This window comes from Neocloeon triangulifer, unplaced genomic scaffold, assembly GCF_031216515.1.
Source record: "Neocloeon triangulifer isolate White Clay Creek 2 clone unplaced genomic scaffold, ASM3121651v1 ptg000003l, whole genome shotgun sequence".
Lineage (NCBI taxonomy): Eukaryota > Metazoa > Arthropoda > Insecta > Ephemeroptera > Baetidae > Neocloeon > Neocloeon triangulifer.
This window is the reverse complement of record NW_026775546.1, coordinates 674,561-686,474: the sequence shown is the minus strand read 5'-3', so window position 1 is coordinate 686,474 and position 11,914 is coordinate 674,561. Positions and strand designations below refer to the sequence as shown.

Here is an 11,914-nt window from a genome sequence, read left to right as displayed (position 1 = left end):
GCAAGATGCTCGCAAACTGCCACCTGGGTGACGCAAATCGGAACTTGCGGAAAAGCAACAAGTCATATGATCCGAGATTCCTGATTGTTTGAGGAAACCAAATTTCATCTTATTTTGTTGAATTCCAGCCAAATTTGTCAACGATGGGCGTCCAGATCGCTCCTATAGCCGTGATGACTGTCTTTTGGGGTGTTGTGGGCATCGTCCTGCCCTTCGTCGTGCCCAAAGGGCCGAACAGAGGGTAAATATGTTCAACCCATTTAATCTTCGGCAATGGCCTTATGGTCAAAATAAGGCGTCAAAGTTATGAGTTATTTATTTTTTCATGTTTCTTAATTTTTTTCGCAAATCTTAATTAATCCCCCTCTATTAAGAATATGCAAATAATTTATATTTTCAGAGTAACCCAGGTGGTTTTGATGCTGACTGGTGCAACATGTTGGCTCTTGTAAGATTCCCGTGGAAATCAATCGGATAAAATAATTCATTATTTTCTCTAATCTCCAGTTGGCTTTGCTGCTACATGTCCCAGATGAACCCTCTAATCGGCCCCAGGCTGTCGAACCACACCCTGTTGCTCATCGCTAGAGAATGGGTAACTAATTTAATTAGAAATCAGAATATTCATGTTAAGCTTGACAATTTCAGGGCAATCCCATCAACGTGACCCACGGAGGTGTTGGTCACTGAGGTCTGCAAATCTTCCATTTAACACATTCCGAACGTACAGTTGGCGATCAAGATAAGAGAACCTCCAGCACACTTTTGAGCACGAAAAAAAATCAATTGAATAGTCCTTGAGAATTATTTTTCTGAAAAGTATTGAAACAAATGCAGTGCCTTTTTGTCAATTTGTCGATAAAAAACAATTATCTTGTGATCAGAAATATTATTCAATCAGAAAATTTTTGCTGCAGCTTTGTGGCCTGTATTATTTATTCTGTAAATAAAAATGTAATTAACTAACATATAACGTATATAAATGCAATATTAATTGAAAAAAAATCGGGTTAATATTGATCAAATCAGCAGCGAAACACCAAACCCACTTTCTGGATTTTTTTTACCCTGGCACAATTTCAGCAGTGAAAATTTAACGAAATTAAAGAAAGCAGAATATTTAGAAGGTTCAGCGCATGAAGAAATAGATGGGACAAAGAAAAAAAAAACGAAAAATTTCTATTAATTTCTTGAAGAACCCTGAATTGGGACAGGAATTCATCTCCATCAAGCCATAGCAAAGAGAAAAAACAATTTAGTGAGCGTGGATGGTGAAATGCAGATTGTATTACTAAATTTTCGTCCTTAGTGATGACAAGTAATTTTTAATATGGGATAGATTAAATTTAATTTAAACTAAATTTTCAATTTAATCTTCTATAATATTAAGTTTTTGTGTTTCATTGCTTATGCGCTCTTATTAGATAGTTTTGGGTGGCCCTTAAAAGGGCCGATTTTTTGCTGTTGCGTGTTGGTGGTGAACAGCTTAGCCGCCGAAGCCGTAGAGGGTGCGTCCCTGCCTCTTGAGGGCGTAGACGACGTCCATGGCGGTGACGGTCTTCCTCTTGGCGTGCTCGGTGTAGGTGACGGCGTCGCGGATCACGTTCTCAAGGAACACCTTGAGCACGCCGCGGGTCTCCTCGTAGATGAGGCCCGAGATACGCTTGACTCCGCCGCGGCGAGCCAGACGGCGGATGGCCGGCTTGGTGATGCCCTGGATGTTGTCACGCAGAACCTTGCGGTGACGCTTGGCGCCTCCCTTGCCGAGTCCCTTGCCTCCCTTTCCACGTCCGGTCATGTTGATTCTTGTTCAGAGTTGGAATGAAACTGATGATGTCCTAGGATTGTGCCCCTCTACTTATACCGGCCGGCGCAAGCAACGACGGAAAAAAAGCCCCCTCCAACCGACTGCAGGCGCGCCAAACTCGGCCGAGGGGCGGAGCCAAAAAGAGGATAAATAGCGGGGTCGCGACGAGTTTGGACACGTTTCAACTCGTCTCAACATGGCACGTACGAAGCAAACCGCCCGCAAGTCGACCGGAGGAAAGGCCCCTCGCAAGCAGCTGGCCACCAAGGCAGCCCGCAAGAGCGCCCCCGCCACCGGAGGGGTCAAGAAGCCCCATCGCTACAGACCCGGCACGGTCGCCCTCCGTGAGATTCGTCGCTACCAGAAGAGCACCGAGCTGCTGATCCGCAAGCTGCCCTTCCAGCGCCTCGTCCGTGAAATCGCCCAGGACTTCAAGACCGACCTGCGCTTCCAGTCGAGCGCCGTCATGGCCCTGCAGGAGGCCAGCGAGGCCTACCTGGTCGGCCTCTTCGAGGACACCAACCTGTGCGCCATCCACGCCAAGCGCGTCACCATCATGCCCAAGGACATCCAGCTGGCCCGCCGCATCCGCGGAGAGCGTGCTTAAGCTAAACAGCTCAAACACCAAAAATCGGCCCTTTTAAGGGCCACCAAAATACTCAAGTAAAACCACAAAGCAATATGCAAAGACAAACTAAAGAGACTGATATAAATTTAACATTGGTTAAAACGACAGCAGAAGTAAAAAGCAAGATAAAGTTTTCCACTGCAAAAGTGAAACACGGTGTAACTTTTTTAATAATTCTAGAAAAAAATTAATAAATGTTCTAAAATCCAAATTAATTTTCAACCCTCCTATGCAACTATCCGGTGAAAGATAGGTTTCTTAAAATGAACCTACGATATAAATTATGACAGGAAGAAGTGTCGGATGAAATAATAATTACATACATATTTTTGATACACTGATTGTGCCATTCTTATTAATTTAATTATTTACGTCAACCGGCCAAGAGAAAGAAAAACTGCAGACTTATTGCTGGATGGGTACCAATTTAATAGTACAGACAGAAGCATCTTTTAAATTTGAAAGACAGAAAAGAAAGGAAAAAAAACTGGGACTGAACGCATAATTTTTTTCTCGGCAGCTGCGCTCATGATAGTCGGTGAAAGGAGAGGCAAAAGCTGATGTGATATTATCCTCTCTGACACGTGTGGTTGTTCTTGGCGGGAACTTTGGGCTTGTGATGCCATTTGAAAGAAAAGTATAGCTTTTATTTTACCAAAATCATGCGTATATTTGTTAGCCATCGTGAGTTTCATTTGTTTGAGTATAAATATAAATCTGTACTGTAGGTGTGATGAAACAAAATAATGTTAAAAATCTAATTTATTTTCAATCCTTCACATCAAAACCAATAAATATAAATATGCAAAATAACTATGCCGTTATTGCAGTTCCTGTTTTTTTTTTTATCACTATATGTGAATTTTCATTGTTATGTATCAAGAATGGAAGAAAATATCAGAAATGATTGAAATTATCCTTTTGTAAGAAGTTGTCACTGTCAAAGCAGAAAAAAGTAGCTATAGCACGTCGCGGTCGCGGTACATTTTATTCGGCAAGTGATCACGCGTTGCCCCGCAGAGACAGGCCATTTTACACGAACGCTTGATAATGACGATGCCAATAATAAGTAAGCACAGCGCAACAATAGTATTTTACTTCACATATGATTTACGAGTTTTGTATTAAACTTAAAAATTTTTATTTTATAAGCCCAGATTTTTAGTTATTGGAAATAAGTCGGAAAGGTTTATAAAGATGCATAAAAATCTCTTTAAGCAAAATCTTTAAGCGACAAAAAACGACACCCTCAGATGAAGTTGTCTTTCCCTCTTAGTTAGCAAAGGTCCAGGTTGAAAGGAGTATTGTGGCTGTTGCTAATTTCTATCAATGAAAACTATTAATATTATTTGACGATATTAAGATTAAGCAAAACCTATCATGCTTAAAAAATTATATCATACAAATCCAACTTTTTCCCTCACAGTTTTGAAATTGCCTGAGCATTCTAGAGGAAAATTTAGTAATTGAGAATTGAGACTTGAATGCTCTGCTCTTGTGACGCTGACGTAATATTACAGGTAACTGAAAATATCGCAACAGATATTATATCTTTGGTTAATAAATATTAAAATAATTAATTTTAATATTACAAAACATTAGCGAGAGAGGGAATCGTTACTATAGCATAGTTTTTAGACTTTTTAGTTTGGAGTTTGGATATTCCAAAAATCATTTTTAAAAGCACTTTGAACATAAGAATCAATTGAGCTGTTTAAGATTAATTATAATTTTCATCATTGCTTAGTGGCTTTACTTGAGTGTTTTGGGTGGCCCTGAAAAGGGCCGATTTTCGCCTCAAGTTTGCTGCTGAACAGCTTACTTGGAGCTGGTGTACTTGGTGACGGCCTTGGTGCCCTCAGACACGGCGTGCTTGGCCAACTCTCCGGGCAGGAGGAGACGGACGGCGGTCTGGATCTCCCGGGAGGTGATGGTGGAGCGCTTGTTGTAGTGGGCGAGACGGCTGGCCTCGGAGGCGATGCGCTCGAAGATGTCGTTGACGAACGAGTTCATGATGCTCATGGCCTTGCTCGAGACGCCGGTGTCGGGGTGGACCTGCTTCAACACCTTGTAGATGTAGATGGCGTACGACTCCTTCCTGCGCTTCCTCTTGCCCTTCTTGTCAGACTTGCTGATGTTCTTCTGGGCCTTGCCAGACTTCTTGGCGGCCTTTCCGGAGGTTTTGGGTGGCATGTTGAGTGCGGTTCAGACCAAACAGATCTAATGCTGCCCCAGTGAAAGGGCCCCGTATTTATTCGGCGGCGGCGGAGCGGCGCGCGAGCCACTCTCCTCTCTCCGCAACTTCCATTGGCTCGGAGCCGCGAACTCCGTCAGCGGTTTTTTGTCGCGCCGCACTCCCCCCTTCGAGTATAAATACTCTGAGGCGGCCCTAGGCTGGCATCTGTTTCGTTTCGTCGCAACAAGAACAAGCATCAACATGTCTGGACGTGGCAAGGGAGGAAAGGTGAAGGGAAAGGCAAAGACCCGCTCCAGCCGTGCCGGACTTCAGTTCCCCGTCGGCAGAATCCACCGTCTGCTGAGGAAGGGCAACTACGCCGAGCGCGTCGGTGCCGGCGCCCCCGTCTACCTGGCCGCCGTCATGGAGTACTTGGCCGCTGAAGTCCTCGAGTTGGCCGGCAACGCCGCCCGCGACAACAAGAAGTCGAGAATCATCCCCCGTCACTTGCAGCTCGCCATCCGCAACGACGAGGAGTTGAACAAGCTGCTCTCCGGCGTCACCATCGCCCAGGGAGGTGTCCTGCCCAACATCCAGGCCGTCCTCCTCCCCAAGAAGACCGACAAGAAGGCATAAGCGCCCGAAACATCAGTCTTCGAAAATCGGCCCTTTTCAGGGCCACCCAAATTACTCAAATAAGAGTGCGAAAGCAATGATTAAAATATTCATGAAATTAAATTTGCGATTAATGAAAGAGAGAAAAGAGAAATAATTTTACACTGTTTGAATTTAGTGGATATATTGCAAAACATTTTCAGCTAAGTGCATGAGCTGCACGCGTTCACAGCAATTATGAAAAAATGCATTTAGCCATTCACTTCTCACTTTCTCATTAAATATTTATTTAAACACTATTTTTTTTAACAAAATTTAAATTTTGACAATTATTTTGATTCATTTTCATTATGAAATCAAAACGAAACATGGTTTTTTGCACCTTACAAGCGTGGGGTCAATTTATTTTCCAATAAATTCTTGTAAAAGTGGTAGAAATTTTTTTTATTTTCGCCACATTTGGGAATATTCATAGTGTTCATAGCAATAATTCTTGTGATTTAAATTTATTTATTCAATTAAATTAATTACCATATACAATTTTTGATGCTCGTAGATTTCTCACCCATTTAAAAAGGAAAATTAATTAAGAAGTTTAAATCTTTAATAAATTTAGTGGTGTTGATATTATATACTTTTATTAAATCAATTGCTCCTTTCATCTTTGGTAATAAAAACTACTGTTTTTGTCGCTTATTTGACTGTGGAGTTAAAATAAGGTCCAATTCGCTTCTTGGGCCATAGTTTTTGTGAAAGATTTGTAGACGCCCAGCGAAACGGTGTGTCCCTCGGACATAAACGCGCCCCAAAACCCGAATGTGCCGTAGTCGACGATGGTATGGTCGCTCATGCAGAGAAGGGCCAAATCGTGCGCAGGGCTACTGTTGGTCACCACCCTGACATCCTCAAAACGAAGGTTCGTTTCGCACCAACTGATATCATCACTGACGACCAGAAATAATATCGGGCCTTTTACATTTTCGCGGTACCACTGCATCGCATTCTAAAATTATGCGTTTATTGAATAAAATCGAAAAATTATTAATTATTGTAATTAATACTTTGTAGAAATCGTCGTTAACCAGGGTGGTCTTCAAATAAACGGGCAGGAATTCCTTGAAATCAGTTCTACGGACGTGAACCCCGACAAGGGTTTTTCCCTCGCCAAATTTCGCAAAGGTCTCTTTGACCTGACGCACAATCTCCGGCTTGAAACTGAATTCCAGTTTCAGCAGGTCTCGGTACATCAGGGCCGGCTCCAGGAACATTTCGTACCTGTGCAGTAGCATGTTGCGACCCTGAAAGCGAGACCTGGTTTCGGTCAGCGGCAAGATGCTGAGGGCGCTGATCGACTTGTTGTAGTTGAGTTGCAGGTCGCAGTGCCCAATCTCCTCCAGGGTGGGCAGACTCAGATTGCCAAAGGTGCGGCTCAGGGTGGTCTTAAGGGAGCGAGGGACAAAGCCAGGGCGGCCCATCAATCTGGCGACGCTCCACACGGCCGCGTATTCCCAGATTTTGTTTCCGAGCCGACCGCCGTCCTCGATGGTCACTATCGGAATCTTGGGGCAGGGATAAAGATGATGACCCTGTACGGCTTCCGCTAAATTTCAAATTTAAGGTCAAATGTATAAAATTGTCACAAAAATTTAGCATGGGCAATGTTCAGAAAATCCCGCTTTTTGCGGTTTGGGTAATTTTAATATTTTAACAAATTTAATACTAAATTTGTTGCAAGAATTTATTTAATAGAATAAATGAAGAAATAAATTATCGTCCCAGCCTCAAGCCACTTTTGAACAATTACTTAGAGCAAAGTAAATTTTCCCTAATAGCTTAGTATAGTGTGTTTGTTAGAGATGAAAATTAGCAATAACTGTGTGGTAGTATTTTCTCAACCAAAAATAGGGCATTGAATAAAATTACATCATTTTTATTCATGTGTTGTTTTTTTCTTCTAATTATTGCAAAAATAGAATTATACTTAAAATTAATTTTAGAATGAAAAACAAAATTTTTTCCAATGAGGTCGGTACGATTTCAATTTTTGGTATTTATTTATTTCGATAACTTTTAATTTTCTTCTGGAAAAAATTATTTGAATGTATTTTACCTTTTGGCAGGAACAAAACAGTGGTGTTGTGTACAAGGAAGAAGTTGCTGGCGACTAGGAAAATCACGCCGGCAATGACTATTGCAAAAATTTTCCTCATCATTTCTGCAAAAGCGTTATACAACAGTAGTTCACTGCAAAAAGGCAAAAGTTCAAATAATTTTCAACATGTCAACGTTTAGGATTGCCATATTTTACCTCAAAAATTACTTTTTACAAATTTAGAAAGAGAAAGATTATTAATTTTGGATTTTTATTTACCTTCGACAACGATTTGATAAAATAAGTTCACTGAAAAAGCCTCTTTTCAACTTAAATATGCATCGTGTGAAAAAGTGAACTTGACGTGGAGTAGCTACGTGTGAAGCACTTCTGACAATTGACGAGAGAATAGGCGTGTGACATCTCTTGAATTGCAAAGTCAGGTATTTTATAACAGCAATTATATTATATGACTTTTTCTCATTAAAACTCGGGCGTACTGTTGTTAATGCCAACAATACAAAATGTACGTTTGTTGCATTTGTTAAGGGTAAATGTTGGGAAGTGGGAGATTTTTCTATGATTTATTTATTTTTCACTATCATGGTCGGCACAAATATTTTTTTTAGAGAGAAAGGCATTTCAACTTTGCACGCATTTTGCGACGTGGGGGGCCAAGGAAGGTACAAAAGCATTTCAGACTTTCATTACAAATAAAACTAATTAAAAATTTCAACTCATAATTTACATTGTGAAAATTAAAAAACTGTTCTGTAGTTTAAGGCATTTTCTGATGTTTCCCTGCATCTGAAAAAAGATTTATATGGAAAAATTATTTTCTATTATATTCAGACCAGACCACAATCAGACAGAATGAAAGGTAATAAAAAATAATAATAATAATTATTAAAATTAAAATATAAAAACTGGCACACACTCTTCAGGTTCAGGAAATATTTTGCAAAATTAATGACTGTAAGTTTAGAGCGTACAAGGCGCTCTGCGCTCGTGTTTATTAAAAAACTGAAAAAGAAGTGAAAAAGGTAAAGACAAAGATTGAAAAGTAAAGTGAAATTGGGTTTTTGGGTTTTTCTGGAAATTTAGAAATAAATTTTATAATTTTTACTGTTCAGTGTTCAGTTTGTACTGTTTTGATTATGTTTATTATTATTATTTTTTTTTGTAATCGCTAATTTGCTACCGTGATTAGGCAGATAATCATAAAATAAGAACTTATAAAATAATTTTTTTTATGAAGTTGTCAAAATTATTTTTTAATTATTTATTAAAATATTTTAAATACTCTTATATAATTTTTTTGCTATAAAAAAAATAATAAATTTAAAAATTTAGCTAGGCGAATATCAGCAAAAAGTGCAATTTTTATTCAGTCTGCACGCCTCTGGGCACTTGTTTGTCATTGGCTCTTTGTCTACATGCCGCCGAGATCCAACAAAATTTAGAACCTCAGATTCATTTCTGCAGGTCGGAAAGGGCAAAATTTTGCCAGCGAGTTGAAAATCAGGATTTTCACAAAAGTAGCTGTCATGTTGAAGCGCAAAACCTACAAAATTTTAACAATAATTGGAAAAAATATTAACAGTATGTCTCTTTTAAAATGTATTTTCAGCTTTTTCTGTACTTTTTCTGTATAGTTTTTTTTTGCTGTATTCATGACATGACTGTATCGAGTGGAGAATAAATAAATAAATAATTGAGTAAAACCTTTGATGTTCACTGCGTGTGGCCAAATAAACATGCCGAGTGCTTCCTGGTCCATTTTTAGTTCGCCAGCTTCCCTACCATATTTTAACATGTTGATGAGCGAGTCGCTCCAAATTTTTCTGTGCCCTAAATCCATTCGAGCACCCCACATTCCGCCTATTAAACAGAATTTTTTAAATCCTTGATAATAAAATAACTTTAAAATATTTATTTTATTTTTAGATTTCAAATTTTTACCAAGAATTTCGGTGCCATGGTATGGATTGTCCCTCATTATGTGTAAAGCGTAATTCCCAGCTAGCCATTGACGAACTGCTTTCTCCTCTCGATCATTAATGAAACTGTCAAGATCGCGAAAAAGCGAAAAGTCCACAAGTGGATCTGACAACGTCAGGTACCGCCACATATTTTGTTGCGCCCCTGCAAAAATTTAATTTTTTTTTTTAACAATTAATTTTATAATAATTTTTTCTTGTTAAACTTGCTCAGTAAGTTTCCAAATCCAGGCACTTCTCCCACGAAACAAAAATCGACCCAGTCGCCGAATTTTTCCTCCAATTTGTCCAAATCATCTTTTCGTGTTCCTCTCTGGCTAATGTCGTGATAAACACGTATCACCCAGCCGGGGTAAAATTTCTGGACGAGATGGGCATTGGCAGAAATTCCTTCAAAATATCCCTTTGCCTCGGAATCATTTTCGCCAAAATAGGAGAAGGAAACGACGAACTGGTGCGGCCCACGGTTAGTTGCCTTTAGACTGCAGGTGGATGAAAAACTCAATCCTAATTTCTAAATAAATTTCGGAAATTATAAAATATGAAAATTTTTAACCTTTTTTGTGCAATTGTGAAATAATTGTGACAAGCAGAATTCCTCCACACACACAAATAAATTTGATTTTTCTACTGATCAGTTTGTGACCGTGAAGCATTATCTTTATAGTACTGCAATAGAAAACAATCCTAAATTTTTAAAATTATTTTATGGACTATTAAAATAAAAATTTACTTACAATTTTTCAAATAAAATATTTGAGATTGAAAATGAACGTTTTTAAATTTATCTGTACGGCATACTGGAAACTTTAGTTAGTAGATTAAATAAATATTGTTTCAATTTTCCGTCAAGCATCATTTTTTTCGGAGGCAAGGAAATTCAGGTCACTGCTCATTTCAAACAGTACAGGAGGAAAATGCGGCCGCTTTCCCAACATTCAGTGAACACTAGCGTGTGCAGGAAGTGATGTCACATGATATCTGTTTTTGCTCCTCTGAAATTGTTTCAAATTTGAAACTGACTGAATTTACATAATTTAAATAAAAATCCTTTATATGGAGAATTTTTTTAAAATTTTTCCTGAGGATAACAAAATTTAAAACCACTTGAAATGCAATTTTTCTTTATTAGCTTTTGCCGACAAGTGCATAAAATTTAAAATATTGTCCAGTTCGCTTGCTTGGCCATTCTGTGGCTGAAGTACTTGTGGACGCCCAGAGAGACGGTGTGCCCTTTGGACATCAGGGCGCCCCAGTAACCAAAAGTCCCGTAGTCAATAATAGTGTGGTCGCTCCTGCAAAGAAGGGCCAAATCGTGTTCGGGGCTTTTTGAGACGATTCTCACATCCTTAGACAGAAGGTTCTTTTTGCACCAAGGAACATCATCGCTGACCACCAGAAATAAAATCGGGCCTTTTAAATTCACTCGATACCAATTCATAGCTTTCTAAATTGAAAAAAAAATGTATTAAATAATTAAAATATTATTTTTATAATTTTACCTTGTAATAGTCTTCGTCGGCGAGGGAGCTGTTGAAGGCCCTCGGAAGAAATTCCTTGAAATCGGTCCTTCTCACGTGGACTCCAACCAGAGTTTTCCTGGACCCTCCGACCTGATCGATCGTCTCCTGAACCTGCCGCAGGATTTCCGTTTTGAAACTCAGTTCGTCCCTCAAAAGGTCTCGGTAGAGAAAAATCGGTTCTAGAAAAACAATGTACTTGGGGAGTAAAAGGTTTCGTCCCCTGTAACGGTGAATCAGTTCTGTCAGCGGCATCAGTTGCTGAAGGGTGACCGGTTTCCGGTCCAACTCTAAACCACAATGTTCGATTTCTTCAATGGCGGGTAGGCTGAGGTCGTTGAAGACGGTGCTCAGGGTTGACAAAAGGGAGATGGGAACAAAACCAGGGCGGCCCATCAGCCTGGAAAGGCACCACACGGCCGCGTACTCCCAGATTTTGTTTCCGAGACGACCACCGTGCTCGACAGTCACTATGGGCACGTCTGGGCATGGGTAGTGTTGATTTTGAACTGCACTTGTTGCCTGTAAAAAATTATTTATGAATACAAAATTTATTTATTTATTTACAACAATAAATTTTTTAACGGAATAATTTTTAAAGTCATTTTTGTACCTCATAGTGGTTTGTCGCGGGGCTGGGAATAAAAATTTCTATCTCTTCGGCCGTCACTGATGTTTCGCTCTCATTTCTGGTACCGAATTTTGCAACAAAATATTCCACAAGTTGGTCCTGTTGGCTCGTCAAATTTTTGGGCCCCTCCGCAGACAGAATCAAGTCCACCATGTATTTCGAGACGATTGTTCCTAAATAAACGTTCACAATGACGAAAACTAAAATTAAAGTAGACACGGAAAGACATTTGAACTTCATCTTTTGCACGCACTTTTTGAACAAAAATTGACGTGAATGCGTTGGAAAAGAAGAACTTTTGACGTGCCTAATCTTGATCAAATATTTGCATTTAAGGGACGCAGGTTGTCTTTAATAAAATTTTGTATGTGTCAACAACAAATATTTAAAATTATGCCTGGGTAAAAATCATGGATTTAATGTAAATTAAATTTTTCCGAGAAAA

General features: G+C 39.4%; 8 protein-coding genes across 11 annotated transcripts; 3 read left to right on the top strand and 5 right to left on the bottom strand.

The window, feature by feature from the left end:
- Positions 1-49: 49 nt before the first annotated feature.
- On the top strand, positions 50-880 carry LOC132205732 (V-type proton ATPase subunit e-like). The gene is made up of 4 exons (XM_059634990.1): positions 50-241; positions 401-448; positions 508-595; positions 649-880. Exons 1-4 carry the CDS (start codon positions 144-146, stop codon positions 688-690), a joined length of 276 nt encoding a protein of 91 aa, XP_059490973.1. The 5' UTR covers positions 50-143; the 3' UTR covers positions 691-880.
- A 523-nt stretch (positions 881-1,403) lies between these two features.
- Positions 1,404-1,814, bottom strand: LOC132192753 (histone H4). Its single transcript, XM_059612852.1, has one exon. It carries the CDS (start codon positions 1,796-1,798, stop codon positions 1,487-1,489), a length of 312 nt encoding a protein of 103 aa, XP_059468835.1. The 5' UTR covers positions 1,799-1,814; the 3' UTR covers positions 1,404-1,486.
- LOC132192752 (histone H3) lies at positions 1,405-2,549 on the top strand. The gene has a single exon (XM_059612850.1). It carries the CDS (start codon positions 2,004-2,006, stop codon positions 2,412-2,414), a length of 411 nt encoding a protein of 136 aa, XP_059468833.1. The 5' UTR covers positions 1,405-2,003; the 3' UTR covers positions 2,415-2,549.
- A 1,673-nt stretch (positions 2,550-4,222) lies between these two features.
- LOC132192527 (histone H2B) lies at positions 4,223-4,638 on the bottom strand. The gene has a single exon (XM_059612522.1). It carries the CDS (start codon positions 4,626-4,628, stop codon positions 4,254-4,256), a length of 375 nt encoding a protein of 124 aa, XP_059468505.1. The 5' UTR covers positions 4,629-4,638; the 3' UTR covers positions 4,223-4,253.
- Positions 4,639-4,798: 160 nt separating this feature from the next.
- LOC132192664 (histone H2A) lies at positions 4,799-5,344 on the top strand. The gene has a single exon (XM_059612730.1). The coding sequence runs from the start codon at positions 4,873-4,875 to the stop codon at positions 5,245-5,247; it is 375 nt and encodes a 124-aa protein (XP_059468713.1). The 5' UTR covers positions 4,799-4,872; the 3' UTR covers positions 5,248-5,344.
- A 418-nt stretch (positions 5,345-5,762) lies between these two features.
- Positions 5,763-7,715, bottom strand: LOC132192839 (galactoside 2-alpha-L-fucosyltransferase SEC1-like). 2 transcript variants are annotated; one of them, XM_059613012.1, is made up of 4 exons: positions 7,598-7,715; positions 7,337-7,470; positions 6,288-6,826; positions 5,763-6,229 (listed from the first exon to the last, which is right to left on the bottom strand). In XM_059613012.1, exons 2-4 carry the CDS (start codon positions 7,437-7,439, stop codon positions 5,936-5,938), a joined length of 936 nt encoding a protein of 311 aa, XP_059468995.1. In that variant the 5' UTR covers positions 7,440-7,470; positions 7,598-7,715; the 3' UTR covers positions 5,763-5,935. The 2 variants fall into 2 exon arrangements, with proteins under 2 accessions (XP_059468995.1, XP_059468996.1); XM_059613013.1 differs by having other exon boundaries at positions 7,337-7,441; positions 7,598-7,700.
- A 965-nt stretch (positions 7,716-8,680) lies between these two features.
- On the bottom strand, positions 8,681-10,214 carry LOC132192917 (uncharacterized). 3 transcript variants are annotated; one of them, XM_059613142.1, is made up of 6 exons: positions 10,056-10,214; positions 9,875-10,005; positions 9,529-9,825; positions 9,281-9,463; positions 9,044-9,223; positions 8,681-8,882 (listed from the first exon to the last, which is right to left on the bottom strand). In XM_059613142.1, the coding sequence occupies exons 2-6, from the start codon at positions 9,972-9,974 to the stop codon at positions 8,683-8,685; spliced, it is 960 nt and encodes a 319-aa protein (XP_059469125.1). In that variant the 5' UTR covers positions 9,975-10,005; positions 10,056-10,214; the 3' UTR covers positions 8,681-8,682. The 3 variants fall into 3 exon arrangements, with proteins under 3 accessions (XP_059469125.1, XP_059469128.1, XP_059469127.1); XM_059613145.1 differs by having other exon boundaries at positions 9,044-9,199; XM_059613144.1 differs by having other exon boundaries at positions 9,875-9,987.
- Positions 10,215-10,474: 260 nt separating this feature from the next.
- Positions 10,475-11,698, bottom strand: LOC132205657 (galactoside 2-alpha-L-fucosyltransferase SEC1-like). Its single transcript, XM_059634874.1, has 3 exons — positions 11,452-11,698; positions 10,821-11,360; positions 10,475-10,765 (listed from the first exon to the last, which is right to left on the bottom strand). The coding sequence occupies exons 1-3, from the start codon at positions 11,620-11,622 to the stop codon at positions 10,475-10,477; spliced, it is 1,002 nt and encodes a 333-aa protein (XP_059490857.1). The 5' UTR covers positions 11,623-11,698.
- Between the last annotated feature and the right edge of the window lie 216 nt (positions 11,699-11,914).

What these genes read in the sequence shown, in the direction of transcription:
- LOC132205732 (XM_059634990.1), top strand. Translation starts at nt 144, where the DNA reads ATGGGCGTCCAGATCGCTCCTATAGCCGTGATGACTGTCTTTTGGGGT. An exon ending in CCCAAAGGGCCGAACAGAGG is followed by an intron (nt 242 to 400) that starts GTAAATATGTTC and finishes TTATATTTTCAG; the next exon opens with AGTAACCCAGGTGGTTTTGA. An exon ending in TGCTCATCGCTAGAGAATGG is followed by an intron (nt 596 to 648) that starts GTAACTAATTTA and finishes TGACAATTTCAG; the next exon opens with GGCAATCCCATCAACGTGAC.
- LOC132192917 (XM_059613142.1), bottom strand. Translation starts at nt 9,974, where the DNA reads ATGCTTCACGGTCACAAACTGATCAGTAGAAAAATCAAATTTATTTGT. An exon ending in TTCACAATTGCACAAAAAAG is followed by an intron (nt 9,826 to 9,874) that starts GTTAAAAATTTT and finishes TTTAGAAATTAG; the next exon opens with GATTGAGTTTTTCATCCACC. An exon ending in CCATGGCACCGAAATTCTTG is followed by an intron (nt 9,224 to 9,280) that starts GTAAAAATTTGA and finishes TTTATTATCAAG; the next exon opens with GATTTAAAAAATTCTGTTTA.
- LOC132192664 (XM_059612730.1), top strand. Translation starts at nt 4,873, where the DNA reads ATGTCTGGACGTGGCAAGGGAGGAAAGGTGAAGGGAAAGGCAAAGACC.
- LOC132192753 (XM_059612852.1), bottom strand. Translation starts at nt 1,798, where the DNA reads ATGACCGGACGTGGAAAGGGAGGCAAGGGACTCGGCAAGGGAGGCGCC.
- LOC132192527 (XM_059612522.1), bottom strand. Translation starts at nt 4,628, where the DNA reads ATGCCACCCAAAACCTCCGGAAAGGCCGCCAAGAAGTCTGGCAAGGCC.
- LOC132205657 (XM_059634874.1), bottom strand. Translation starts at nt 11,622, where the DNA reads ATGGTGGACTTGATTCTGTCTGCGGAGGGGCCCAAAAATTTGACGAGC. An exon ending in CCGCGACAAACCACTATGAG is followed by an intron (nt 11,361 to 11,451) that starts GTACAAAAATGA and finishes AATTTTTTACAG; the next exon opens with GCAACAAGTGCAGTTCAAAA. An exon ending in CCGACGAAGACTATTACAAG is followed by an intron (nt 10,766 to 10,820) that starts GTAAAATTATAA and finishes TTTTCAATTTAG; the next exon opens with AAAGCTATGAATTGGTATCG.
- LOC132192752 (XM_059612850.1), top strand. Translation starts at nt 2,004, where the DNA reads ATGGCACGTACGAAGCAAACCGCCCGCAAGTCGACCGGAGGAAAGGCC.
- LOC132192839 (XM_059613012.1), bottom strand. Translation starts at nt 7,439, where the DNA reads ATGATGAGGAAAATTTTTGCAATAGTCATTGCCGGCGTGATTTTCCTA. An exon ending in TGTTTTGTTCCTGCCAAAAG is followed by an intron (nt 6,827 to 7,336) that starts GTAAAATACATT and finishes TTTGAAATTTAG; the next exon opens with CGGAAGCCGTACAGGGTCAT. An exon ending in TTAACGACGATTTCTACAAA is followed by an intron (nt 6,230 to 6,287) that starts GTATTAATTACA and finishes GCATAATTTTAG; the next exon opens with AATGCGATGCAGTGGTACCG.